Source organism: Macaca nemestrina, chromosome 2 (assembly GCF_043159975.1).
Source record: "Macaca nemestrina isolate mMacNem1 chromosome 2, mMacNem.hap1, whole genome shotgun sequence".
Lineage (NCBI taxonomy): Eukaryota > Metazoa > Chordata > Mammalia > Primates > Cercopithecidae > Macaca > Macaca nemestrina.
In genome coordinates this window covers 33,292,195-33,319,891 of record NC_092126.1, presented here as the reverse complement: position 1 = coordinate 33,319,891, position 27,697 = coordinate 33,292,195, and the positions used below count along the sequence as shown (strand labels likewise).

The window sequence follows — 27,697 nt, the reverse complement described above, 5'->3', positions numbered from 1 at the left end:
TCACAATCCAGAGTTTTGCTTATAAAAACTAAGAGTGGAAATAAATCAGAGATACCCTGATGACAGACAGCCATTTGCTCTGGATCCCACTTGCATATTGCCTCTGTGAGGCTTCTCTCTCACCCAGTGGTCACCAAGTTACGTCCTTCCGACCTTCTTAACATATCTAGTCATACTGTCCCAAGCACAAATTAAGACGTGTCTTGCACCTATGACTACAAGACTTACCTATAATCTTCACCTTATCATCATCTGCAATGTTGCTTGAGCATGCTTTCCAAACACTCCCACAATTTTGACCCCTGTGCTTCCCACCATTCAGTGACTGCCCATCAACTAGAAGACACAATCCAAATCTTCAGCAGGGGATTCAAGACTCACAATAACCTGAGTTTTACCTTCCACATATATCTTCCTCCTGAACTGGCCTGGGTTCCATCCATGTTGACCATGTGCTATCTTATGAACATGATCTTCTCTCAGACACATGCCCTTGAACACACTGTTCCCCCAAACTTCGCCTGTAGAAATTCCTACTCATCCTTCAAATGTCTGCCCAGGTACTTCTCCTTATTTGCAGCCTTCCCCTCTCAAGCTCCAACTTTAGCCAAGGCTGTTAGGTAACTGAGTTGTTCTGCCACACTCCTTTGCATGTCTCTATACTTCTAGTCTAGCCCTTGTGTATAACAACCAGAATCACTGTTGTCTTATTTGCATTTCTACTAGTTTGAAAGTTTCCTGGAGGTAGAAACCATATTTTTCCTTTTATTTATTTTTCTCATTTCTGAAGCCTACAAATATAAGTATTTGATCATGTGCCAGGCACACATATACATAACATATATTTGTTGAATGAACCAGTGAATGCATGAGTATGTTAAAGTGTGAGGTCTTTGATAAATAATGTAGTAAATGGTAGATGTTTAATATATAATTGGTAAACAAATGTTTGGATGGATTGATGGGAGAATGGAAGGATGAGTGAATGCAAGAGTGAGGTCCTTGATACGCAATGTGGTGAGTTGGTTTCCTTTGCAGAATGCTCCAGAATGGGGGATATAGCAGTGATTCAACTCCCCCAGTGACGAAGGTAACTTCTGCATTGAATTCATTGTGCAATGTTGGTGGGTAGTCAAAGAAGAGACAATAGGTCAATAAGCCACTAATGACCACCAGAAGCAAAGCACAATGAGAACAAAAGAAGATCCCAGATTCTGTACAAGAATCCTTAGAATCTCACCTTTCTTGCTTCCCCAATTCAGAATTGACTCAAGGAAGTTCATATCGTAGATATGTTTTTAGGGATAAATGGAGGTAAAAAGAGCCTTGACTTACAGCGATTCCCTCCTCTCCCAGGTAACCTTCACTGCCTTTAAAACCTGGAGGTCCCTGGAAATAAGAAAAGGAAGAAAACATTTGCATCTATGAACCAAAAATCAGAGGTAACCAAACCAAATTCAACTTTACAGTTTTACTTCATGTGGAGTAGTAAGGGTTTGGGGGGGGGGCGGGGGAAGTCCCTGCTTCCCAGTGTAGGTTACATTTACACACATAGAAAGACATGGAATTTTGAGACAAGTATCCAGTTAACCCAACAGGGTGTGTGTGTGTGACAATCATAATATTGTAACTCTGGGTTTATATATTGTTCCAGAGCTTCTTTCTAAACAAACATTCAAGTCAACACAGCTATATTTGCCACTGGTAAACTAGAATTATTCTCCCTTTATCAAAAAATCTTTTAGGATTTATGCTACACATAGAAAAATAGACCACACACCTTTCTTTCCATTCTTTGAGACTTATTTTTAAAAAAATTTATCACTCTCTTTACATGAAGCTGAAACATTCAGGAAATAATTAGTCCAAAAACTTTCAGAGACATATTCAGACACATAGCCCTGGTGATTTGGGAGTTATAGTGCTATCTATAAATTACTCAAAAATCAAACACATGTAACCAAACTGTATTGAAATCATTATAACATATCCATAATGTTTATATGTATTTAAACATTTCTTAAAGTTCAAAATAATATGTTTACATAAGGATACATATACTTGTTCTGGTTAGGAAACATATGAATCATCATTGTTGGTTTCTGTTTTTAAATAATGAGCCTGTTTTTGTTTATGTATCTGTGATAACATTTTGACCTGACTTAAGCTGAATGAGACATCTTAACATCTTCTGCTATAAGAGAGTGATCTGATCTAGCCTGGTTTCCAGCAAAGTACACAAAGTATCTTCTGTTTGATTTTAATAACTCTGCCATCATTAGAAACGAATGCTGAAATGGGTTATTCACATGGAGGAGGCTTTCATTATTCAACATGAGGGATTACAGCTGATTTTCCTGCATCATTGTCATCAGTACTAGAATACTGGATAATCAAGGATCTTGACAGTTGTTTCTTCTGAGTCTTCCACAAAAACTTTTTAAAAAGACTCCAATTTAGAATGCCAAGGAAAATCCATGACTAACTTGACACATAAAAAGGAAGTATAATAAACTCTTATATAAGAGGCTCTATTTAGAAGTTAAAAATCACCCCTTATTTCTACTTAAACCCATGTCTGAAGGACATTCTACAACTCAAAGTAACCCATAAATCTGAACTAAAATCACCCTTTTCCCTGGTGGTCCAGGATCTCCCATTGTGCCATCTCCTCCAATGCACTTGCAGAACAAACAGCAGCATGTTCTTTCAGCAATGTTGACCTTGGGAGAGGGTAAGAAATACATTACATTTGGTGATATTGCTTCCCAAATCTCGTATGCAAGTTCAACCATGTGATCCAGACTTCTACCACAGTTTCAGAAGCCTGGTCACCATTCAAATGATTGTGCTTTAGAAAGAATGCATGAAACCTTTTTTTTTTTTTGCTTCCATCTTTCCTCCTATCATCTGCACTCTCCACCATTTGAGGTATTCCAAATCAACTCAAAAATGTTTCTGTGTTTTCAAATTGGTATCAGTTTAGCTGTGGCAAACTGACTGCATGCCAACCGATGTGGCTGTCTGTCCCTGCCCTACCTCACCCTAGCACTGACCATGATATTGTTAATTTCCCTACATAATTCTGCCCCAAATATTTTGTTCAATAAAATGAATGCATGCTATTTTCCTCATCTTGTGAAATGTTGGTATGCTAGACAATTTAGACAGTGCCCAGTGTAACATTTCTTGGAACTAAGTCCAATGGTAAACTCTTCCAAAACAATTTTGATAGGATTTCCAAAACACAAATTGCATGTGCAACATTTTGGAAGCACTTGCTGTAGGGGATGGGGGCACAGGAGAATATTCCTCTTTATACTCTGGTCAAAAAATCCATATTATGTATTTTAAAACATGAATAAATGTCATCCTGGACTTACCTAGTCATCCCCTGAATAGATGATATATTGCTTTTACATTTTTACAATTAACTCACCAGATTTACTTTTAGAAAAATTCTATTTTCAAATAAATGTTATACTTCACTTAATGGGGTAGAACCAATCTTTGTATTGCGAAGTTTCCCAATAAATCTCTAGTGAAATGAAAAATGAAAATCTTTTGTTATAGCCATTTAGCAATTTTCTCCCTTTGATTGTTTCCTACTATATAATGTTCCTTTTCTGACATTATGAAATTATTTTTCCGACAATTTCAGAAAAAGCAATCAAACTGGAAATGTGTGAAAGCAAACAATAACAAAATGGATACTATGATTTTATATTAGATAACATTTTATATTAGATAACATCAATTTTCTTTGGATCACCAAAATTCTACAGCATCAAATCTATTACTATTAAAACTGACCTATGATTAAGTTTTTCTTGTAGAGTGTTCCATTTATATGATATACAAAAACTGACAGGTTTGTTTAAAGAATAATTTCCTTCCTCTATAAATTACCAAAGAGATTTCACAGAGTAGTCGACAGGAAAAAAAAAAATACATTTTGTAAAAACACTGTCTTTCCATGTAGAAAGGAATTCCAATGAAACTTTCATATTCTTTATGTAATTATTTTTACATAATTACAACACTGAACAAGTTGCTTAAATACCTCTGTGTATATAAATTTTATAGGTGGAAAATAGCAGGAGCTAGCACTTCCTTGGAAAGTGTTCTCATATACCGATTAAAGATTCTGTAAGTTGTAAGCAAATTACAAAATTACTAGCAATTCATTAAAGTAAAAGTAGAGCCACACAGAGCTTGCTGGCGCTTTACCACTCGAGTTTGACTTCTCGTATGTTTTTGAAAGAAATACGATTGAGATGCATCTTCAGGTTTAAAAATAGAACATAAGGTGAGGTCAGGAGTTTGAGACCAGCCTGGTCAACATGGCAAAACTCCGTTTCTATTAAATATACAAAAATGAGCCAGGCATGGTGTTGGGCGCTGGTAATTCCAGCTACTCGGGAGGCTGAGGCAGGGAGAATAGATTGAACCTGGGAGGCAGAGATGCGGTGAGCTGAGATCACACTACTGCATTTCATCCTGGGCGATAGAACGAGACTGTCTCAAACAAACAAACAGAATATAAGGTAGAAATCTCAAGGAGTCACAACCCTTAATCTTTCAATTGCTCATAAAGTACATGTGAGGTTTACTGTCACTAGGCTTTTCCTCCAGCTTTAGAGCAGATTACGCTTTCTCTAGTTGAACTCCAAATGTAATTTGCTTTCATTTACAGGTCTTGTCCCAGGAAAAATATACATCTTAAATACTAGAATTACACTCAGTGCGGAAAGCTGTTATGCCTAGGATCTGCAAGGGGTGTGAAAACTGGCTGGTGGAGGTAACAGCCGATTCATGCTCGCATCTCAGATTCTTTTTGTCACTTATGTTCTTTGGCTATAATTTGGACATGATTGTGGGTACTATTTAAATTTTCTTCTTTTTCCCTGTTTCCTCCTCCTATTTTTGCCAAGCATATACATTAAACATGCTTTGACATCTCTTTACTACATTTCTTCCAAATAAACCCTCTTAGGCTGTTCACTAATTCATAAAAACCTCTCTTCACTCCCAAATAAACAGAATAAGTTCAAATTCTTAAGCATAAGTATTAAACCTACATACAAAATAATTGAAAATTTAAGCTTACCAGCCTTTTCAGAGTAACTTACCAGTTGCTTTGATAGACGGCTCCCAAGATCTCTCATGCCAATAGAGAGCTGCGTCCTGTACTCAAATCCTTTCCCAAATTCAATATAGGGAAGATCAGCCAAGTCACTTGAATCAGCAGGTCCATCCAGAGCAACAGTTATGAGAGCATTCAGGCCTATCCAACACACAGTTTACAATGTTCCAGGTGAGATGGGTTTGGTTACTTTATTTTTTTGCAAGCATATTTAAATTGTTATTCTCAGCAAACAGTTGCAAGAGGAACAGTCAGTTTACTTTATTTTGAGGTCTTTCCCCCAAACACGTGATGTAAACTTGACAAGTGACAAGACTATAATAAGAGCACAAAAGGAATTATGTTTTCCAAAACTAATTAAATTGGAGATAGTGAAAATTGTAACAGAACTTCCAGTTCCCTGATTTGAAGGACACAGTCCTCAAAGATCTACAGAGTGTGCTAAAGTACAGAGAAATTCACATACCAAGAAAGTCCAGCCTGGGCAACATGGCAAAACTCCACCTCTACAAAAAATTTACAAAATTTTACAAAATTAGCCAGGCATGGTGGCACATGCCTGTGGTCCCAGCTACATGGGAAGCTGAGGTGGGAGGATCGCTTAAGCCTGGGAGGTTGAGCCTGCAGTGAGCTGTGATTGTGCCCCGGCACCCCTACCTGGGCAACAGAGCAAAACTGTGTCTCAAAAATAGAAAATACATGTTGTACATTTTTGTCATTCAGTGGGGGATCCTTGAAGCAGCAGCACTGGCATCATCTGGGGGCTCATCAGAAATACAGAATCTCAGGCCCCACCCCACACTTACTGAATCAGAATTTGTATTTTAACAAAATCCCCAGGTGATTTGTATACACATTAAAGTTTGAAAAGCACAGTTCTGTATGATCTGATAAAACATCAATAACCCAGTTGGAACTATAGGTAGTAAAAGTAACAGGCCTATTGTCAGGCAATTAGGAACAGATGACAGACAATCATCCAGGAGCTGTGGCTCAGAGGCTTTGGGGTTTTATGAATACAATTATTTCAAAGAAAACTGTTGGTTAAGGACCAACATAGGGTTGCCAATGACTTATTTTGCTAGGTAAGAACATTAAATAATGGTGGCAGTCATCATGGTGGAGGAGGTAATTCAGCAACAACAGTGCTATCATTTGTTGATAGAAACTGTGTGCCTGGAAAATGGTTAAGTGCTTCACATGCATTATCTTATTTGTAAGGGTCAAATATAACTCTATTGGTATGTATAATTATAGTCCTATTTTACAGACAAGCAAACAGGCTTGGAGAGGTTAAATGACACCCTGTAAGTGGTATTTTTAGGTTTTTCACCCAGATAGCCTAATTCCATAGCTTACATTCAAAGGATATTTTGACAATAAAAATGTGCTAAAGATAGAATCTTGGAATAAAGGGCAGTCTTAAAATCAAATACATTTAGCTTCACATAAATCTGACTCCACTGGCAACATTTTTCTCATTATTATTGATGGGTAAAGAATTATTTGATGAGAATTGGAACCAATGAACCAGAATAGATAAATGTTCAAGGACTTGGCTGAGAGTCAAGAACACCTTCTTAAATAAGTTTATATGATATGATTTTATATGAAATGAGTAGATGAAGACAGAAATCAAGAGAATGAAGTTTCAGGGACATATTGGAGAGGTTCAAGTTCCAAGAGAGGCAAACAGAATGGTTATCTGCAGTGGAAGAAAGAAGCTGAGCGTGGTGGCTCACGCCTGTAATCCCAGCACTTTGGGAGGCCGAGGTGGGCAGATCATGAGGTCAGGAGATAGAGACCATCCTGGCTAACATAGTGAAACCCCATTTCTACTAAAAATACACAAAATTAGCCGGGCGTGGTGGCACGTGCCTATAGTCTCAGCTACTTGGGAGGCTGATGCACAAGAATCACTTGAACCTGGGAGGCGGAGGTTGCAGTGAGCTGAGATGGCACCACTGCACTCCAACCCGGGCAACAAGGCAAGACTCTGTCGAAAAGACAAGACAAGACAAGACAAGACAAGACAAGAAAAAGAAAAAGGAAAAGAAAAGAAAAAAGAAAAGAAAAAAGGAAAGAAAAGAACCACCACCACCAAAGAAGAATAGGGTCACCAATTTGTCCTCATTTCCTGGGACTTTCCTGGTTCTTGTGCTGAAAGTTCCCATCTTGTTCCAAACAAATCAGGACAGTTGGTCACTCTTCTAGAATGAGAATGAGGAGGGGGAGAAAAGAGGTTGTAGAGTGGTCTGGGATATGAAATGCTTGTACATCAATTGGTGTTTAGTGATCAAGAGAAGCATGCTAATGGATCTACTTATAAGAGAAAAAAAAAACCTTCTCTCATCTGATTTTTCTTATAATATCCAGGAAATGTAAAATTTTAAGAATGTAAAATGATAAAATAAGAACCATGGGATTGTTGACTTGCAAGAAATATGTATATAACTATTATTTATAACTGCTTTTCTTAGGATCAAGGGACTCCAATCTTCTTTCAGACTCATCCAATAAATGAGTCATACGATCCTAAATACAAAGTTTTCAATTTTCTAACAATGAATTAAGAAAGAAAAGATTTTCAAACTTGGAAGAATAAAGAATCACTGAGTAGATTCTAGGGTATTCAATTCTAAAAAAATAATTAATTTAAGCCCCAATCCACGTGCATAAGTTTTAAAGCCATGTCCACCATCAAGGATTGTTTTTTCCTTGTCTCCTCTTGTTCAGTGATGATTGCATAGTTTACACATATTGATGTTTGGCCTGAAATTAAGAAAGCTTTCCTAGGTGAATAGATCATAGGGCCCAGCACCAAGTGAAGTCCTGTGTGTGTAAGTATGGGAAGCCAGTGAGAGAGATACTTCTTGTCCATACAGAAAGCCACTTTCTTTTCTTTATTAAAGAAAAAAACAAAATTTAAAAATTCAGATCCTTTGAGATCTTGCTTGGTGTAAGTCTGACAGGTGAAGAAACTGGTAACCAAATTCACACTCAACCATGTCAAAGATGGTCCCTTTCAAAGAACTAGACACTTTTCAAAGAATGTTATTACCATGATTTCTATCTTCCATTTGAAGAATCTAAATATCTGAGGATATTATTCAAAATATAGCTTCTGAAGTTGATACCCATTTACTAGTTTTTCAGTAGGCAATGGAAGAAAGATGTTTGGTCTTAGAATTCTGGGTATTCCAAAGCACTTCCTGGAAGAAACTCTACTGTCGTTTGCAAGAGAAACATCTTTTCCCCACAAAGGAAAAGCTGAAATAAAACAAAACAATGGCAACCACCAAAACTACATTACCCATCCCAACTAAGCACTCTGGTATCTTTTTTCAGTCTTAACTAAAACCTTAATTATAGCTCATGAACAAAGGCCAAGACCAGAGAGAATAAAAACAAGGCAGATTTAGTAAATAAGGGATAAAATAAAAACCCTTACTCCCTTGTTGCAGGAAGTCAGGGACCCCAAATGGAGGGACCAGCTGAAGTCACGGCAGAAGAACATAAATTGTGAAGATTTCATGGACATTTATTAGTTTCCCAAATTAATACTTTTATAATTTCTTACACTTGTCTTTGGTGCAATCTCTGAACATAAATTGTGAAGATTTCACACACATTTATCACTTCCCCAATCAATACTCTTATAAAATTTCCTATGCCTGTCTTTAATCTCTTAATCCTATCATCTTCGTAAGCTGAATATGTATGTCGCCTCAGGACCCTGTGATGATTGTGATATCTGCACAAATTGTTTGTAAAGCATGTGTGTTTGAACAATATGAAATCTGGGCACCTTGAAAAGAACAGGATAACAGCGATTTTCAGGGAACAAGGGAGATAATCATAAGGTCTGACTGCCTGCAGGGCCAGGCAGAACAGAGTCATATTTCTCTTCTTACAGAAAGCGAATAGGAGAAATATCACAGAATTCTTTTTATCAGCAAGGAATAGCCCTGGGAAAAGACTGCATTCCCGGTGGAGGGGGTCTCTAAAATGGCCGCTCTAGGATTGTCTGTGTTATGCAGTTGAAGATAAGGGATGAAATATGCCCTGGTCTCCTGCAGTGCCCTCAGGCTTGCTAGAATTAGGAAATTCCAGCCTGGTGAATTCTAGTCAGACCAGTTGTCTGCCCTCAAACCCTGTTTCCTGTTAAGATGTTTATCAATGACATTGTGTGCCCAGTGGGACATGGACCTTCATCAGTAATTCTAGTTTTGCCCTGGCCTTGTGATCTCACTCTGCCTCCCTGCCCTTGTGATCTTTTATTGCCCTTAAAGCATATGATCTCTGTGACCCACTCCCTATTCGTACCCCCCTCCCCTTTTGAAATCCCTAATAAGAACTTGCTGGTTTTGCAGTTCAGGGGGCATCACAGAACCTGCCAACATGCAATGACACCCCAGAGGCCCAGCTGTAAAATTTCTTTCTTTTGTACTCTTTCTCTTTATTTCTCAGACCAGCCAGCACTTAGGGAAAATAGAAAACAACCTACGTTGAAATACTGGGGGCTAGTTCCCCTGATACTCCCTAGTAGTAAACTCAGAGAATTTTGCAATTTGTTTAAGATGGGAGAGAGAGAACAAAATAGAAAACACGAAGTCCTGTCAACCTCTATTAGCTAACCTGACAGGTAATGCCTTAGGTCAGGTTCCCTAGAAACAGAGTTTGAGATAAGGATTTGGAGGTGCACAAATTGTTGAGGAAGCACTTTCAGAAGAAAGGGAGTGAGGAAAACAGGATAGGGCAGGGGAAGTTACTGAGCAAGACAATGTTGCAGCTGGAGTCTAGTTTTATTTAGCCTGATCCCAGGAAGCTCTGGAGCATAAATTGCACCACACCACTGGTGTCATTTAGAGGCAAAGGTCCAACTCTGTAACCTAATCTGCTGCCCAAGGATGGGGTGGAGAGCAACCTTCCAGGTGACGTGGCTCTACTGGCCAAGGGCAATTCTTCAGAGAAGGAGTAAGCTGTGAGTTGTTAGCAGCTAGAGGATAGATGAATCTCCCAGTAAAGGAGATATGGATAGGGCAGAAATTGCACCCACTTACAGAAGAGGATTTCTATTCTGAGTCAAACAAGAACTTCTTTGTTTGACTAAACAAGAACATCCACATGTTCTTGTCTGACTCAGAATAGAAGCTTTTGGTTCAAAAGCTAAAAGCCTGGTTCCAGAGCTTAAAAATCTCAAACACCATGGTTGGCCCATCTGTGGTCTGAAGGAAGGAACTGATTAGAAAGCCCCAAAACATGAGTAAACTTATCCAACAATGCTTGCAACTCTGGGAACTTTACAAGTGTTAGAAGAAAACTGACTCTCATTCCCTGGTCAAAGAGAAACATACTATTCCCTTCTGGTGACACTAAAGAAGTAGCAATATTAGACAATATGGGGCAAGAGAGAAAGGAACATTCTCCAGGAAAGGAAGAAGAAATACAGTAATATGATACAAAGGATAGGACTTTGTATTCAGTGCTGTTTCATACATATAAGGCATGAGGAAAAAAATGCATGTCAAAATATTCTGAGAGCTTGTTTGTTCTGCCTAGTACATACAGAATATGGAGATTGTCAAAATCAGGGTTATTCAGAATTTAAGAGCCTGGAAATTTAAGAGCCAGAAGTTAGTTCTGAGATTATAAAGTTAATAAGCACTCCCTTCCCACTCCTCCTCCATACTCAGTACCTTCTTTTCTAAGTTCATCAGATTTTTGTTCAAGTTTCTCAGCATCATCATCCAATCCATCTGAAAATAAAAGGACCACCTAAGAAGTATTCCAAAAAAGAAAAATGAGTTAAAAGGGGTTCACTGCAATCACAGATCAACAAATGAGATAAATCCATGTTACCTTTCCTCGAGCAGCCGATTTATTCTGAAATGTATCCCATAGAGAATCCAAGAGGTTTGCATTGAGAAAAGATGGTCCTTTAACTGTTATATCCTTCAAGCTATTCAGTATGTTTTCACTGTAGATCTCAAACTTGGGAGAATATTTTTCCATGGCATTTGTCACTTGAAAAGCCACACTGACCTGAGTCTCTGTGCCCACCTCACAGCTTACTCCATTGAGGGAGCTGATGGCACGTAAGATGTCTTGAAGGTAGGTTTCCATCCAAAGCTGACCTTCAAGCAAAGTCTGCCCTTTCTCCTGAGTTGAGACATCAAATCCCACCACAACATCCATGAAACAGTCTAGGATTCAAAGGAAAAGCATGTCTTAATAAATCAACAAACACCTTTATTTAACTCAGACACCATGTCTGAATCAAGGGACTTGGAATTCTATTTCAGTTATAAAGTTAGAACACAATGAAAGGCATAAATGAATAAAGGAAGGGGCTAAGCATCAACTCTTTTCTAATCTGTAGAAGTGTAAGGGTATATTATTACTTTTTCAGGTCATAAAAAATCCGTTGATTCTATAATGAAATTCTGAAAGATTTTATTTTAGATATTGAAAAAGTCATGCAGAATCATTTAAATATCCCCAAAGTACCTGTGGAAATGTTAATAGTCCAAAATAAAACATTCATATAATGCTACTTATCAATTGAGGTCATTCGACAAATATTAAATTTTAATAATTATAAGGGAAATTTAAGAACATTTGAATAAAGTCATTTAGAAAAAAATAAATCACAAAGGACTCATCTAGGGAATGGTTTTGATGATTTATCTTTCTAAAAAGGGCCTCTGATTCCTCTTGTCATCTTCTAACATCCACTCAGAAAAGAAAAAAACAAAACTAAAAAATTCAGGAGATCCTTTGAAATCTGGCTTGGTATAAGTCTGACAAGTGAAGAAACTGGTAACCAAATCATTCACATTCGACCATGTCAAAGATGGTGCCGCTTTCAGGAGCTCAGCCATCCCAGAAGCCAAGGACACTGCCATTTTGAGGTTCAATACTTAGAGAAGTGTTGCATTAAAGTGCTTTGCTCTTATTCTTATTAATTCTAGGGAAACTTAAGAGTTGGATAAACTAGAAAGGCCTTGATATTTTAAGCTGAGTGTCCTAAGAGACAGTTAGAGAATAGTCATGTGACTCAAACACTCTTCTTTCAATAGTTTTTAACTTGGCTAAAAACTGTAATTTTTTTCAGCAAACTCAACACATACAGCTTGCTTGATAAAATGAGTGGTTGTTTTTAATTTGGTTTGCTTAGATCAGCAATGTTTAAGATATTCCTTGTAAAGGCAAATGCCTAACTACTTCCCAGACACACTGGTCAGCTGGACATTTGCAAGTGTTTAAAACCAAAATCGTTAATTTCAACTTTTAAAACAACTGTTGGCAACTTGGTTTTTAATGAGAGTTGACTGAGGGAACACAAAAATCTTATTTGATAATCAATTTTCATCATGAGATTCAAGGTAAACCAAAGTGTTATCAAAAATCTGGAAGACTGGACATCTTATTTTACTGTATTTTACTTTATTGGAAATCTCTTCTTAGATAATCAGAAAATCAGATAATCAGAAAATAAGATAAACTATTTAGAAAAAAAGCAGAATATATCCTTTCCTAAATTCCTCTTGCATCAACGTCTTCTCATATCTGTCTTGAGCTTGAAAGTTTCATCTTTGATGACAACCGTTTAAACCTGAGCAGGAAACCAGGTAGTAAACAAGATATGATAATGTCTTTAAGGAAAACAGACCAGCAGAAATACCAAAATGACATCAAGTGACCTTGGGAACTGTTGCCTATAAACATTGTGTATTTTAAATTTTTGTCTAGATTGCTGAAAGTACAAACTTATTGAGGTAAACAAGTTCCTTGTGTTTAATTTAAATTGACAAATGATTCCATAATAATGTGAGAGAAGGAATGGAATTTGGTGGGCAAGTCCAGAATTAGTAACCATGTGTCTAAGTACAGTGAGAGAGGCCAAACCACACTGAGCAAGAGGCTCTCATGCAACAGCCTAAAAACTCCACTGAGACATCTACCCTTAAATCAGGAGCCCTGTCTTGAAGTCTTCCACGACACGGGTTGTGCTTTAAAGTGAATCTGCCACTGGTGACTCCAAAGGACTGGAGGCAGGGAGTTTTGGAAGTGAGCTAGGGAGAAGGCTGAAATTGGATTTCCAAAGAAATCATAAAGAATTAAAGTAGGATAACAGCAGTGGGAATAAGAAAGGGGCAATAAAAGCAAAATATTTAAGAAGGTAATTGGCAGGAATGGCTACAGAGGGTGACAAAAGACGTAAGAGTAGCAGGCTGAGCCCTTGACCAGTCCTCCAAATAGCAATGCGGAATCCTGGGGGGCAGGTCTGTGAGCGGGAAGACAGAAGTTCAGTTTCAGTCATATGCTGATCACCACTCTGTTACTGCCAAACTACTTTTGGCAACTCTTATCCTCTCTGGGCATTAATTTTCTTATCTATACAAATAAGGGGGTTATATACTTCAAAGTAAAAATACAAAAGCACAGAAAAGAGTGAATTGGACCAGACAGTTACAAGTCTCATTGTTTCCTGCCAAGCCCAAAAGCTGATTCTAATTATTACTTTATAAAGACAGTTCTTAATTGGAGCTGATGATGGCAGATTTTTGGTATTAAGAAATACTGTCAAGAGGCTAGGGTACATTTGTAAGATTAGAAGACAGATTCTTGAGAAAATACTTTAGAGGGGAAAGTGGCAGTTATTAGCTGGGATAGGAGATAAACCTGTTTGGGACTTTGAAAGATGTGGTAATTTAGATTTTAAAAAGAAAGGATGATCTATAAAGTATAGCTAGGGACTGTTAGAGACTCAGTTTATACACCTCCCAGATTTGCTTCCTCCCTTTCCCAAGGCATAGACATTTGTCCACTCAAGAGCCCCAGCTGCCACCATCCTTAGTCTGCTAACCACGGAGGTGACAGCCTGGCTTTGACACGGCCTCCACCATGCTTACTGCAGAATGGCCACAGTGACTCTGGTGCCTGTGTGCAACCCATGTGAACTTAGGGAGGCCCTGGCCCCTTCACCATTTCCCGCCCTAGATGTAGTGCACCGTGGGACCTGTTTCTGGTTTCCCCAGCAGTTTCCATAAGGGGCTGGATAACACAACCCAGCAGTGTAGGGAAGTTAGCTCTCTGACTTATGAGAGGCAGTAGATGGGAAGGAATTGGCAGGTAAATCCTCTCCTTTATTCCCCCTGCTGGGCTGGTCTACACGGTGGTTCTGTAGGGCTTCTCTAGTGATGTTCTGCATGACCAATGCACCAGTTACGCTTCTTAAGCTGTGGCTAACTTGGTAACATACTACCTTGTATTTACTTTCCCCTCCTTTCCCGCATCACTTCCCTTCCATTCACTCTTGCTTCCCTGGGACTGCACTCCCAATAAAGTATTGGCACGTAAACTCAAGAGCTTCAAAGGTCTGTTTTCTAGAGAACCCAGATCCAGTTAAGGCAGGAACATAAAAATAGCTCCTTATTAAAAGTTGGAAATGAACATCTATTTTTTTCCTTACATTTTTCACATCTCTTGAATCAAATCCTGACGTTGTCTCTTACCCTAATCAGACTAGTCTTTTGCCCAGTCTCCCTTTTGATTCATCTATCCATAATGACAGATATATCAGATGAGAGATGCTCCCGATTCTTTGCTACCTAATCATGGCTCCATGCTAAAAAATAGACAGAACCTCCACATTCTAAAAATTGCTCCAAGTCTCCTCTAGTGGACAGAATAGCCAGTCTCAAAGAAAAATCAAGACAGTAAATATGGATAAAGGTAAGAAAATACCGTGTATATTTATTAAATTTGAATATAGCTCTGAAATGTGGCTAAAATATTTAAGTCCCTAAACTAAGGAATTCTTGGTAAGTTGTCCTTCTGTGAACTAACCCCATTACTCCACAAATTTGCATTCAAGAAATCGATTCATGGTACTCTCAGCAACATGCTATGATATTAGCTAACTCTCAATGAACACTTACCATGTACTTCCAATTCACTGTCTCACTTTTCCTCATAAGACAGAATAAGTAGAAGCTCTTTTTCATTTTGCAGATGAGGAAGCTGTGACAGAGAAGCTTGCCCAAGATCTCACAGTTAACACTGTGTCTCGTCTCTCACACTGGGGATTCAGATCCAGACTTCTCTGGAGTCCACATGCTGAACTACCTTATACTACCACTTCCTGGTTAGCCAGTGATGACAAGTCATGCAGATTGCTAGTTCTGTGAAGAGATTATGCTATTGGAAGTGACAGCAGGAAGTGGTTTCCTTAGGGAATATCAGCTTGTGGAAACAATTTTAAAGATACAAACCTATGATGTCTTAATAAGCTCCAGCTATTAATTGGTGAAGCACAACACTTAGATATTAGTTCTTTATAATGTCAACATCAGATAACCTAGACAACAACTAATATCAAGAAAACAGCTTAATATAACAAAAAACTCAGGGATGGGGGTGGTGGGAGGAACAGATGGGGGTCAGACAAGCCTAGGTTTCAAAATGTGCTTAGTCTTACTTCCTGTATGATCTAGACCAGGCTACCAATATTCCCTTGAAGTTCAGCTTCCACATTTATGAATGAAGACAAAAATACAAACCACGTAAGATGCTGGGAGAACTGAGTGAGACAGTACATTTAAAGTGCTTAGAGCACCAGTTTTGACCCTTCGTAGATGCTCAAAAAATAAAGATTCTTAGTCACCTCCCTCACACCTCCATGCGGCTGACCTCCCTTTCACATACGTTGAATCACAGTATGCAACTAGAGGAACTTTTAGAGATTTCAGAAAACTAAGAAACCAGAAAACTAAGACTCAGAAATAGTAGTGACATCTCCAAAGTTATGCATATTTTAATAAGAAGCAGAGCAAGTGTTCAGGCCTTAAGTCCAGTTTGCTTTGAGCCGTACTCAGCTATTGTCTGATTTCCTTGTTTTGGGATTTACAGTTTAAAAAGAACTGGCATCCCCTAATGTATTTGTACATGCCTTTGAAGCTTTACCGGCATTCATTCCAGCCTCATCAGTCCTCAGCTGACAGCCTGCCTCACATTCTACCTTGCTGGAATAATAACCTCAAGTTTATCTTAATACAGAGTATTTTTCTTATATTTTGCATTCATGACTATTTCCTTAAAAAATAACTCATTAACTACTTGGAGTTCATACTCCTGTTTTTTACTTTCCACATGGTTTTCTTTCATCGCACTCAGATAGAAACTAGATGGTTCAGAGATAATTTTCTGCCTAATACTTGGACTTGAGTATTTCATATGAAACAAGAAATTAATGTGGAAGGTTTGGCTGAGGTAATCAGATACATTCCAAAGTATGTGAAGCAGGACTTAGAGAGTCAGTAGTCCCAAATCAACTACAGAACTCTTAACCTTTGACCCACACATCAGGTCTTATTAAATGTTTCAGACTGCAGTTTGGAAAAGTCTGTTTGGAGAGAGCTGTTGATGTGCTGTGGGCTCTCTCATCAGGCACACACACAAGGAGAGCGGGCGACTTCCTTTTCAAGCTGAGAGAGGGGATTTCAGAGATAATCTGGAGATAACCTAATTCTGGAAATTCTAAAGCATGAGACACAGGATGGCATATTGCCCTCCCTACAAAGAAGAGGCAATCACGCTGGGGGGCTGTGATTCCCAGTTTTTATTAGGGCAATTGATATGTTATTGTTGACCATGGAGCTGATATGGCTGAGTGGAAGAGCAAGCTGTTGTGGGCTCCTCTGATCTCCCATCTAAGAAGCCCATGGTGGGGGCAGAGAAACCTCAGCAGAACAAAGCTGGAGGTGTCACCAGATGCCCAGAGGCTGAAAAAGGCATAAGAGACACTCTGGAATAGAGACATACCCTCCTAAAAAAAACTGTGATGGAGAGATTTTTAGACAAAGGTGGCTTGGTGGGGGAAGTGATGATGTGGGGCAGGAGGTGAAATCTTTGAAGGACCTATGAATGGACCTGGCTTTAGACATGGGCTATTGTCAGAGAAAACCAATTCCTGATAAGGGACAGATGAAAAACTTTCCTGTACCCTTTTAGTTGTTCCCCCTTTCCTAGTACCTTCTCCTTCTGGAGAGGCCAAAACTATGGTTAGTAAGATGGAGCAGCACCTGGAAGATGGGGAGTGCAGTGAAAGGCTGGGGACATTGGGTGAAATGTCAACCACTTCTCTCACAGCAAGGCAGCCTGTAGCAAGCTGGAAATGTGGGGTAACCTTGAATAAAATGTAAAGTTTTAATATTACTGGGATGACCAAAAGGAGGTTCTTTTATTTCCTGAAAATGATGAGAGGCAAGGGAAGGGCTGGCTCCCATTGATACATTTAATGGTTACTGGTAGATAAAAATGAAGGCACTTTATAATTTTATCACAGGTGTTATGCTTATTAAAGTTTAAATATGCATTTTCTCATTGAGTCTTCTCAATGTTCTTTTGAACTAGGTGCTGCTATCATTCACATTTCACAGGTGAGAAAATTAAACTTAGAGAAGTTAGGCAACTTGTCCCAGAAAAAAATGGCCATAGAGCAGGGATCTGCTGTCAGGCTGTCTGTCTTCAGAGCTGCCTCTTCATGACCTTGCAACTTTTTTTTTTGAGTGGAAATCTGGGATTAATGTTTACCATGGGTAGTTACACAGAATCATAGCCAACCCATAAGGTGCCTTTATAACAGAAAAAGTGACTTCTCCTTTAAGACACTTCACTTCCATCTGCTGAAAAAAGTGTCAAAATGCACTCATTGTAAAGAAGATATTTACTAACTTCTGTGGTAAAGTTTCATAATAAAGATATAAACCTCTAGGGAGGTTTCCTATCTGTACCACAGCTCTTGGCAGCCCTATAGGCCCTCTTGCCAAGCAACCAAAAAATCAGTCAAATATTTCCTTCCTTTGAGGCATGCTCTTCAACCTCTGAAACCAGCCAGATTGCAAACAATGGCCTTTTCCTCACACCGGAAGGCAGGCGTTCCCACTCACAAAGGAGGCATGCCCACCCAGGAGACAGGGAGGAAAAAGGGCACAGGATTTCAGACACCCTGTTTCTCAATCCGCAGGTCAAGATAAATATTTAATAACTGCGAAAAGCTCAATTTGAAATCCAGAAGCACACCTCTAAATGCTCCCACTAGCCCCAGGGGATGACAATGGAGCTTGAAGAAAATGTCAGAGAAGATAGTGTAGGGAATCGATATGAACTTGCTAAATACTTACTGCTTTCACCCCCTGTGGTACAGATGTTGCGAACGATCCTTTTATTGACCTTCTTCAGTTCATCAAAGTTGTGCACTGTCAGTTTTTTCTCTGCAGTCCCGGTGATCTGCATGAGCTGCTGGTCATCCACATCCCCAATGCCCACAGAGTAGATGTCGATACCTCTGCGTCTCAGGGCTTCCGCGGCCTGGGCCACCTCGTCTTGGGACTGGCCATCTGTAAGGACCAGCAACACCTGTGGGGTACCTGTATTTATCCTGCTGCCCATGTGTGGCCTGAAGTAATGTTCCACCTTCCTGAGTGCGGCACCGATGTGTGTGTTTCCAAAGATCTGCGTGATGTTTTCAATCTGAATTGATATCTCTTTTGCACCTATGAAAGTTCCCAGTGGAAACTCTGGGCGATAGGCATCGCTAAACTGGGCCGCTCCTATACGCACTCTGTTGGGGCTGACGTCAAAGTCTTGAACAACGGATACCAGAAATTCCTTCATTTTCTTGAAGTCAGTTTGCTGAATGCTAGTTGAACCATCCATAAGGAAAACCAGATCTACTTTGTCAATTTCACAATCTACAAAGAAAAGAAGGAACAACAGCAAACCCAGATTGTTATTCTTTCCTTAATCCACCAAGAGTAAATTAAATGTTTGCAACTATAGGCCAGGCGTGGTGGCTCATGCCTATAATTCCAGCACTTTGGGAGGCCGAGGCGGGTGGATCACAAGGTCAGGAGATCGAGACCATCCTAACAAACACGGTGAAACCCAGTCTCAACTTAAAAAATATATATATATAAAATTAGCTGGGCATGCTGGTGGGTGCCTGTGGTCCGAGGTACTAGGGAGGCTGAGGCAGGAGAATGGCATGAACCTGGGAGGCAAAGCTCGCAACGAGCTGAGATCATGCCACTGCATTCCACCCTGGGAGACAGAGAGAGACTCCATCTCCAAAAAAAAAAAAAACATTTGCAGCCATATAGAAACGATATTTCTGAAAGTGGTTTCTTAACTTATTCTAGCATGTGGTCACATTAATTGGAGAGGAAATAAAGGCAAATGATCAGTTCATAAAGTCAGTACAAGGCATGAATCACTCACACATCTTTTTATGCTTCTCTTGGCTTGTTGATTTGGTCTTAGGCCATTTTATTTTCTGAGATGCCAGAGAACTGGGGCCAGTGCTACGGAAAACTTGTTCTCATCTACAATCTAGCCTGAGCTCTTCCAGAAAGCCTGGTGACAGTAGTAGCACATCAAGAGAAAACAAAACACATATACATTTAGGGATTCAAACAAAAAGGCAGATGGTTCGTATTATTGACTTAGCCTCCCTGGTCATTTGAGCCAATAATTATTTTTCTAGTTCATTAGGGCATATTGAAAAGAGGTTTTAAAAGGATGCCTTTTGGTCTGTATCTAGTCAGTTTTCCTTGTTATCAGTCCCTTTCTGCTGTATGTAGGCAAAAATATCTACTTGAGAAAAATATTTTTGAACAAGCAATGCAATACAGAGATGCTTCCCCCATATTAACATAGCAAATATAAAACAAGAGAGAGACCATTGCCAATGAATGAGTTATGCTTGGCACATGCGTGTTCCTTAGCTTTCTGGTAAGCATGGTCGTTTCCATGAATTCCCCAGTGATCTCACCACTGTCCGAACTTAGTTCTCATCATAGCCTCAGAAATATTAAAGGTGTCTGAGATTCCTTAAGTCCAGGTAAGCAAGGAAGTGATAAGAAGAAATACGGTAAATCGATCCTTTAGGAATTGGTTAACTTATTAAATTACTTTGTTTCAGATTTGGAAATCTAGTACTGTTTTTCTGTCCCAAGGAGAATATTCAATATGAAAATGCAATGTCAATTTCTACAGTGAACTGGTGAAAGATAGATCCAAGTTTAGGCAATGGCTACGAGGAAGGAAGAGATTTGTCCCAGTTTTCAGTAAGACCCAGAAAGATTTTGTTAGTTTTGTGAAAGAAAAAGATAGTAGCTGCATTCTAAGGAGGCAAGGCTTAGGAAAACCAGAGAAGTTAGATGAGTTTTAAAAACAACTACTATATCTAGATGTTGGAATCATGAATTAATAGCAATTCAGCTAAGTAAAAACATTTTGTATATTTAGTAAAATAAATCTTAGGAAAAATACTCAGGAAACTAAGTAGAGAACAATCTTTCTCTGAACCAAACTTATAAACTGAAAGTAAAATGATGAAGGAAGGAATACATACACACATGCAACAATGCAATCTCCAGCTGTCAGAACACAAGCCCAGCATCCAGTTGCAAAAGAAGTCCCACTATGCTCTGTCCTGGAAACCTCTGAGGCTGGAACCGAGTTTTTAATACTGGGCTTCGCATTTTAAATGACCTTGCGCCATAATTGAAATAAGCAAAGAAACTGGTGACTTCTGGCCTGAAGGAAAGAAGACTTCAGGCAATTATAGCTGGTTCTTGGGAGGAGAATTTGATTTCTTGCATAAAGAGGAAAAAGAACTAGTGGGTGGAAAAATGTGTAAGCACATTTGTGTTCTAATGAAGCCTGTTCAAAACTGGTGAATTCAGCTAGGTGTAGTGGCCCACACTTTGTAATCCCAGCACTTTGGGAGGCCAAGCAGGGCAGATGGCTTGAATCCAGGAGTTTGAGACCAGCCTGGGCAACACAGTGAAATCCTGTCTTTACAAAAAAAAAAAAAATTAGCCATGCCTCATGGCACACATCTGTAGTCCCAGCTCCTTGGGGAGGCAGAGGCAGGACGATCACCTGGGTCCTGGAAGTTGAGGCTGCAGTGAGCCGTGATCATGCTACTGCGCTCCAGCCTGGACGACAGAGCAACACCCTGTCTAAAAAAAAAAAAAAAAGGACAAAACAAAACAAAACAAAACAACTTATGAATTCCCCATCATTAGAAGAGTTTAGGAAGAAGCAATTAGGAATGCTGCAGAAAGTATCTTTCTTGGGGGAGTAGTCTGAATGAAATATCCGAGGTCTTTCCAACCCAACCCTGAGATTTTATAATATAGAAAGTCCTAGCAAAGTCTTGGAATCAACCCAAATGTCCATCAGTGACAGACTGGATTAAGAAAATGTGGCACATATACACCATGGAATACTATGCAGCCATAAAAAAGGATGAGTTCGTGTCCTTTGTAGGGACATAGATGCAGCTGGAAGCCATCATTCTCAGCAAACTGTCGCAAGAACAGAAAACCAAATGCTGCATGTTCTCACTCATAGGTGGGAATTGAACAATGACATCACTTGGACACATGAAGGGCAGCATCACACACCGGGTCCTGTTGTGGGGAGGGGGTAGGGGGGAGGGGTAGCATTAGGAGATATACCTAATGTAAATGATGAGTTAATGAGTGCAGCACATCAAAAAGGCACATGTATACATATGTAACAAACCTGCACATTGTGCACATGTACCCTAGAACCTAAAGTATAATAAAAAAAAAAAAAAAGAAAGAAAAAAAATGAAACAATTAGAAATCCTTCTCTCGTCTCTGGAAAACTCATTCCTGAGAGCCATTGTTTTGCTTTCTCTCTCATTTGTTCCTCTAATAATTAGAAAAAACTTAGTGGCAAACCTTACCCACTTTTGAAGAGTTGCAGACACTGGCTGTCACATCTGAAATTATTCCCTTCAGACCTCCAAAAGTCTCCACGAAGAAGTACTTGTCGCTTGATCCTGCCATGGCTAACAGTTCCACGGGATTGGCATCAGCAATACCCACAGCCAGGACAAGAATGCCTTTGTCTCGCAAGGCCTTTGCCGTGGCATTGAGTTTATCAGCATCATGGGAATCCCCATCGGTGATCACAATGAGGACTTGGGGGACCCCCTTGTTCAGGCGACTGCCCCGGGCTTCAGTGAACATGTGGTCCGAGAAGCCCAGTGCCTCAGCAGTATAAGTATTGCCACCCATGGCTTGGTCATTCTGGAGCACTGAAATTACCTCCGGTTTTGTGCCAAAGTTATCCAGATAAAACAGCACCTCTGGGTCATCAGCATACTTCAGAGCCCCAAACCGGACCCGATTCATGCCCACATCAGCTTTTCTCACTATGTCAATCATAAAATCCTTCATGATATTATACTCATCATAGTCAATGCTGCCAGAGCTATCAATGACAAACACAACATCTAAAACTTCAATCCGCTTGCATTCTGAAAGAGGAAGAGAAAGGTAAACCATATGAGATTAGCTTTGGACAGCATGGGAGACACCCCAATCTTTTTATAAATTGCTAGTGTTTTCTCTCCATGAGGATCATGCTATGCATTAGAATGTCAATTCTAATAGCCTCAGAAATATTAAAGGTGTCTGAGATTCCTTAAGTCCAGGTAAGCAAGGAAGTGATAAGAAGAAATACAGTAAATCGATCCTTTAGGAATTGGTTAACTTATTAAATTACTTTGTTTCAGATTTGGAAATCTAGTACTTTTTTTTCTGTCCCAAGGAGAATTTTCAATATGAAAGATAAGAGAGACAATACACATACATTGGTGCTGGAAGTATATAGTTAATACTCACTTAGGTGAACTTGAAAGATAAAGAAGGAGTCAGTGGGGTCCCACTGCAGGGAGTGGGTTGGGGTGAAGTGACAATCACAGGATTGTCAGGAATAAAAAATTTTGAAATCTTTGGACTAAGTCAATTCTGTGTACATTTTCCTGTATAAGTGGTTTCTCCAACATGTGCTTTCATTTATACAAATTTGTTTCTTTTTTTTTTTTAACCATGATCTTGAGATTTGTATTCTTAATATAAACCTTGGGGAAATGACCAAATAAAAATGAATTTGGCAATACTGTATTTTTTTCATGATTCTCTGATGGGTGACTTTTCAAAGTTACTTTTTCCTCGCTTTTTGACTTTTTTGAAACATCTATTTTTCATTTTTTGGTCTCATCATAGAAATAAGCCCACTTCACACTTGGTCCAACTAAGCTGTTTTAGCATGATGCTCCTATTAACTTTTTAAATCTGAGGTTAGCACCATGGAACAGAAAAGCAGGAAAGACCCAATTAATTCTTAATCCATGTGTAGCATGTTCCCTCCAAAGGTGCAGTGTTCCAAAACTAACTCATCCATTCTGGAGAAGGGGAATTGTAAGATGGTTTGTTATTTAGTCCTTATGTAGCACATTCTCTCTACAGGCCATAGAAAGCTATGTTCCAAACATTAACTCATCCATTCTTGAGAAACGGAATTGTGAGAAAGCACCCACCCCTCAGAGGCTTGCCACATTTTCTTCTTTTGACAGCCACTTGCTGGCTATGTAAGGGCTGTTGAAAACCTTAGAGCCAATGTACCTGTCCCCACTAATTGCAGGCCATGTGTACAGGGCCATCAACCAAATTCCCAAGAAAGGCTGGCTCTACGTGGGAATTTACATAGAAGAACTATGTCCCCGTGGTCTTGACTGCCTGGGAAGCCTGCTTGGATTACCCAGGGGAGTGGGGGTAGATTACACTGCATCAAAATGCTTCAGAAAGTTCATATTTGTTCTGGGTGAAATTACCAGGAAATAGAAACCAGGTGTACTCTTTTTCTACAAAATACAGATCATGAGCACCAAACCTTCCAGTGGGAGTTGAACAGAACTGTTATTTGAATAAGCAAACAAGGTTCCTCTCTTCCCTTTAAACTCCATGAAGATCCATGTCCTTCATGTTCAGAATGCCTGTCATCAAGCCCTATGGGTCACAGTATAAATCAGCCCCTTATATTTGCTGAGCTTTTAATTTGATCATTTCCATTACTCTATATTTCCATTACTTTTGATCATTTCCATTACTCTGCAGTTTCATGGGAAGACAGTGGGGACTAGGTTCCTTACTTTGAAGCAACCATTGCTCAAGTCCTCTTACTATATTCCTTCTTTATAAAATGTAATAACTACCAAAGTGTTTTCACAAACATTATCTCATTTGATGCAAGTATTGGTCTTTAGAAATTGCAAACATAAACACCATATATAGTAGATGTGTAGGTCAAAGAGGAGACACCTTGCGCCAGAGGATAAATGCCAGGCCTGCCTCAGCAACCCACACGTAGCCCAGTGACACAGGGCACACAAGGCTGAGCCCCTCCCATCAAAGTAGAACCAGCTCTGCAATTCATGGCCTGGAGCTCCCCATGGGATCAGGTCAAACTAGACTCCAGCTAAGGTGATTTCCTTGTTCAGTTTCTACCCATGCCCCGACCTGTTTCCTACACCCCTTCTGAAAATACCTCCTAAATAAATCACTTCCAAAGAGCCCCTGACTTAACTTCTGCTTCTAGGGAACCTGATCTAAGATCTGGTATGATACTGTTTTTCTTAAACGGAGATTCATCGCTCTAGTGCTGTTTACCTATAAATGGGAATGGATCTAGGTAAACCAAAATTCTTCCTTACTGTCTGTTTACTTCAACAGGTCAAAGCCACTAGGAGAAACATTTCAATTAAACCAAGTTTACAATATGTAAATAGACTGAAATTCAAGAAATAGAGGCTAAAAAAGACATCTGTTGTTTGGGCAGTCCTGCTAGTGAGTATACCCATGCCTACCTTCACGGGGGCTGCATATTCCAAAAACAAGATCATCTTCAATGCGCTGCAGAATGTCAAAATTCTCAACATAAAAAACCATCTCGGGCCTCCCGCTGATCTCCTCAAGCTGGGTGACATTGGAGCCAAACACTCCCACAGAATAGATGATTACACCTTCTTGCCGGAGCGCTACCGCTGGTTCCTTTACTATGTCCTGAGCTTCACCATCCGTGATAAGGATGAGAAACTTTCTGACACTGGGCCGGGAGCCCTTGGTGGGGCTGAAGTACTGAGACACAAAGCTCAGGGCACTACCAGTCAGGGTGGTTTGTCCAATGTGAGCCATTTGGTCTATTGCATTTGAAATGTCGCTTTGGGACATGAATCTGTTGAGCTGAAACTCCTCCTTATTGATGTCGCTGAACTGGACTACACCAATTTGCACCCGATCTGGTCCAATCTGAGACTTGCTCACCAGGTTTTTCATAAACATTTTCATTTTGCTGAAGTTTTCAGGTCCTATACTTCCAGAACTGTCCACCAGAAACATGATGTCAGCTTTCATCTCTTTGCAAGCTGCAAAAGAAAAACTGGGATGTTTATTCAAGTCAGCTACATGTAAAAAGTTCAGAGCAAACAGGAAAATCCAAAACACAAATAATTTTATATTGAAATATGTACTTAGTAATAATTAGTAGTAAATAAAGCATAGAAGACAATAAAAGTGAGAATATTCTATTTGTTATTTAGTAATTTGCTGAAATACATAACTCAGGGTTACTCAACCTCAGCACCACTGACATCTTGGGCATCATTTTACTGTGGAAAGTCTGTGTGTTGTAGGATCCTGTAAAATACTTCTTTGCAGTATCCCTGACCTCCACCACTTAGATGACAGGAGCACCCTCCAGTTATGACCATCAGAAATGTCTCTAGACATTGACAAATAACCCCTAAGGGTGCAAAATCACTCCTGGTTGAAAACAGGAGCTCTAAATGATATAGCTCTAAAAAAATTTTGTAAGAGCTGTATAAAAATACATTCAAATAAACCTGAAGTATTCCTTACAATCTGAAATCATTTAATCATATTACACATGTGGTATACACTCATATCTATCGTGGCAAGAAATTGTGAGAGGAAGCTAATTAATACTTATTAGGGAAATTCCTCCAAATATTTTTCTTATGCTTCAGATAGTATTTAAAACAACACTATAATGGGCTGTTAGCTTTGTTCTAGAGAACAAACACAGTCACACAAGTCAACAAATCTCAACATAGTAATGTTGTTGTTTTTCTAAACCAGCAATGTCAATTATTGCCAGGATGGCAATTTGCGAGTGAAGGTCAGTAGGTAGAGCCACGGTTTCTCTTACCTTCTTCAGCACAGATTTCTTGAACAACTTGGTTTCTTATGTCTTTCAATGCATCAAAGTCATGCACGTAATACACTCTCTTTTCCTCTCCTGCAATTTCTCGCAGCTGTGTTTGGTTGGCCTCCTTAATCCCGATAGCATAAACTCGGATGTGCTCTTCTCTCAGTCTGTTTGCAGGCTCCAAGATGCTATCCTTGGACATGCCATTTGTCAGGACAACAAGGTGACATGGAACTTTGTTTCCTCGCTGTTTCTTTGCTTTTTGCAACAGACTCAGTGTGAAATTCAGTGCTGCACCTGTATTTGTATTCCCACCCAGCTGCCTGATATTCTCAATGGCCTTTCCCAAATCCTGCTTGTTGGAGTATTTATTGATCTCGAATTCCAAGTCCCAGCTGTCAGCATACTGAACGGCCCCAACCCGCACCTTATGGGGGGCAATGTTGAACATCCCTACCACCTCTGACAGGAAGATCTTCATTTCATGGAAATCTGTGGCCTGGGTGCTCCCTGAGCCATCGATGAGCAGATAGATGTCTGCTTCCTCAGTGTCCACACAACCTGAAATGGAATCAGTAAGTTGCATGTGGCATTTGAGCAAACATGAAGAAAAAATGAGAGCAGGTGGAAAGAAGAACAAATACGAACCTCTTCAGACAGAAAAATGGGAAACAGCTTCTAGGCTTAAAATACATGCTTTGTTAGCTTACAATGGGGGAATCTTAGCATCCCTTCAGCCAAATGAATCGCTTCTGACACTTTAAGACTATTGCCCTAATTCTCTGCCATGAATCAGGATAAATCTGAATATAGTAGGAGATTTAAAAAATTTGAAGCTGCTTTTTACAAGACACTTCACCCATTAGTAAATAACTGCTTAGCAAAAAGTCAAGTAGTGTGTCGGGAAATGGAGAAGGTATTTAACTGGACATTGTGGGCACATGAACTCTCTTGAGCAAATTATTTACTCCTTACCCACTCCTAGTCAACTAACTACGGATACTATTCGTGAGTGAGACAATGACATTTGTAGTAAATATGCTATATTTATGGAAGAATATATACATCTATATGTATACCAATACATAAACATATTTATATAGTGTAAGTGTATATATGAATGTAAGATACATCGCCCTCTGTCTCTGTCGCTGCACTAGTGGATGCTAGAATGGTACCCCACAACAAATTACATAATTACTTTGTTCTTCATTCAAATCATGCTCCTGTTTATTCTCTAAATTGGAATTTGGAAATGAGGGAAGAAGATTTGGGCGAGAAAAGTACAAAAAGAATAAAGAAATAAAGGGAAGAGCAGGAGAACATGAGAGGCAAAAGAGAGAAAGACAAATGAAGAGAGAAAAATAGCAAAGGAAGGTATTCTGCAGCATGGATGAGTAACAAACCTAATTACAGCTGCACAAAAGAGGAACT

The 27,697-nt window shown here is 39.4% G+C and overlaps 1 protein-coding gene across 2 annotated transcripts in view; it reads right to left on the bottom strand.

The window, feature by feature from the left end:
• Window positions 1–27,697, bottom strand: part of LOC105490394 (collagen type VI alpha 6 chain) — a 162,148-nt gene that overhangs the window by 80,356 nt on the left and 54,095 nt on the right. For both annotated transcript variants that reach the window (XM_071090894.1, XM_011755938.3), the window contains 9 exons: window positions 26,264–26,824; window positions 24,903–25,460; window positions 21,936–22,511; window positions 18,337–18,906; window positions 11,009–11,352; window positions 10,846–10,924; window positions 5,133–5,287; window positions 2,631–2,723; window positions 1,336–1,389 (listed from right to left, as the gene is read on the bottom strand). In XM_071090894.1, coding sequence (XP_070946995.1) covers window positions 1,336–1,389; window positions 2,631–2,723; window positions 5,133–5,287; window positions 10,846–10,924; window positions 11,009–11,352; window positions 18,337–18,906; window positions 21,936–22,511; window positions 24,903–25,460; window positions 26,264–26,824 — 2,990 coding nt within the window. The remainder of the gene's footprint in view (window positions 1–1,335; window positions 1,390–2,630; window positions 2,724–5,132; window positions 5,288–10,845; window positions 10,925–11,008; window positions 11,353–18,336; window positions 18,907–21,935; window positions 22,512–24,902; window positions 25,461–26,263; window positions 26,825–27,697) is intronic.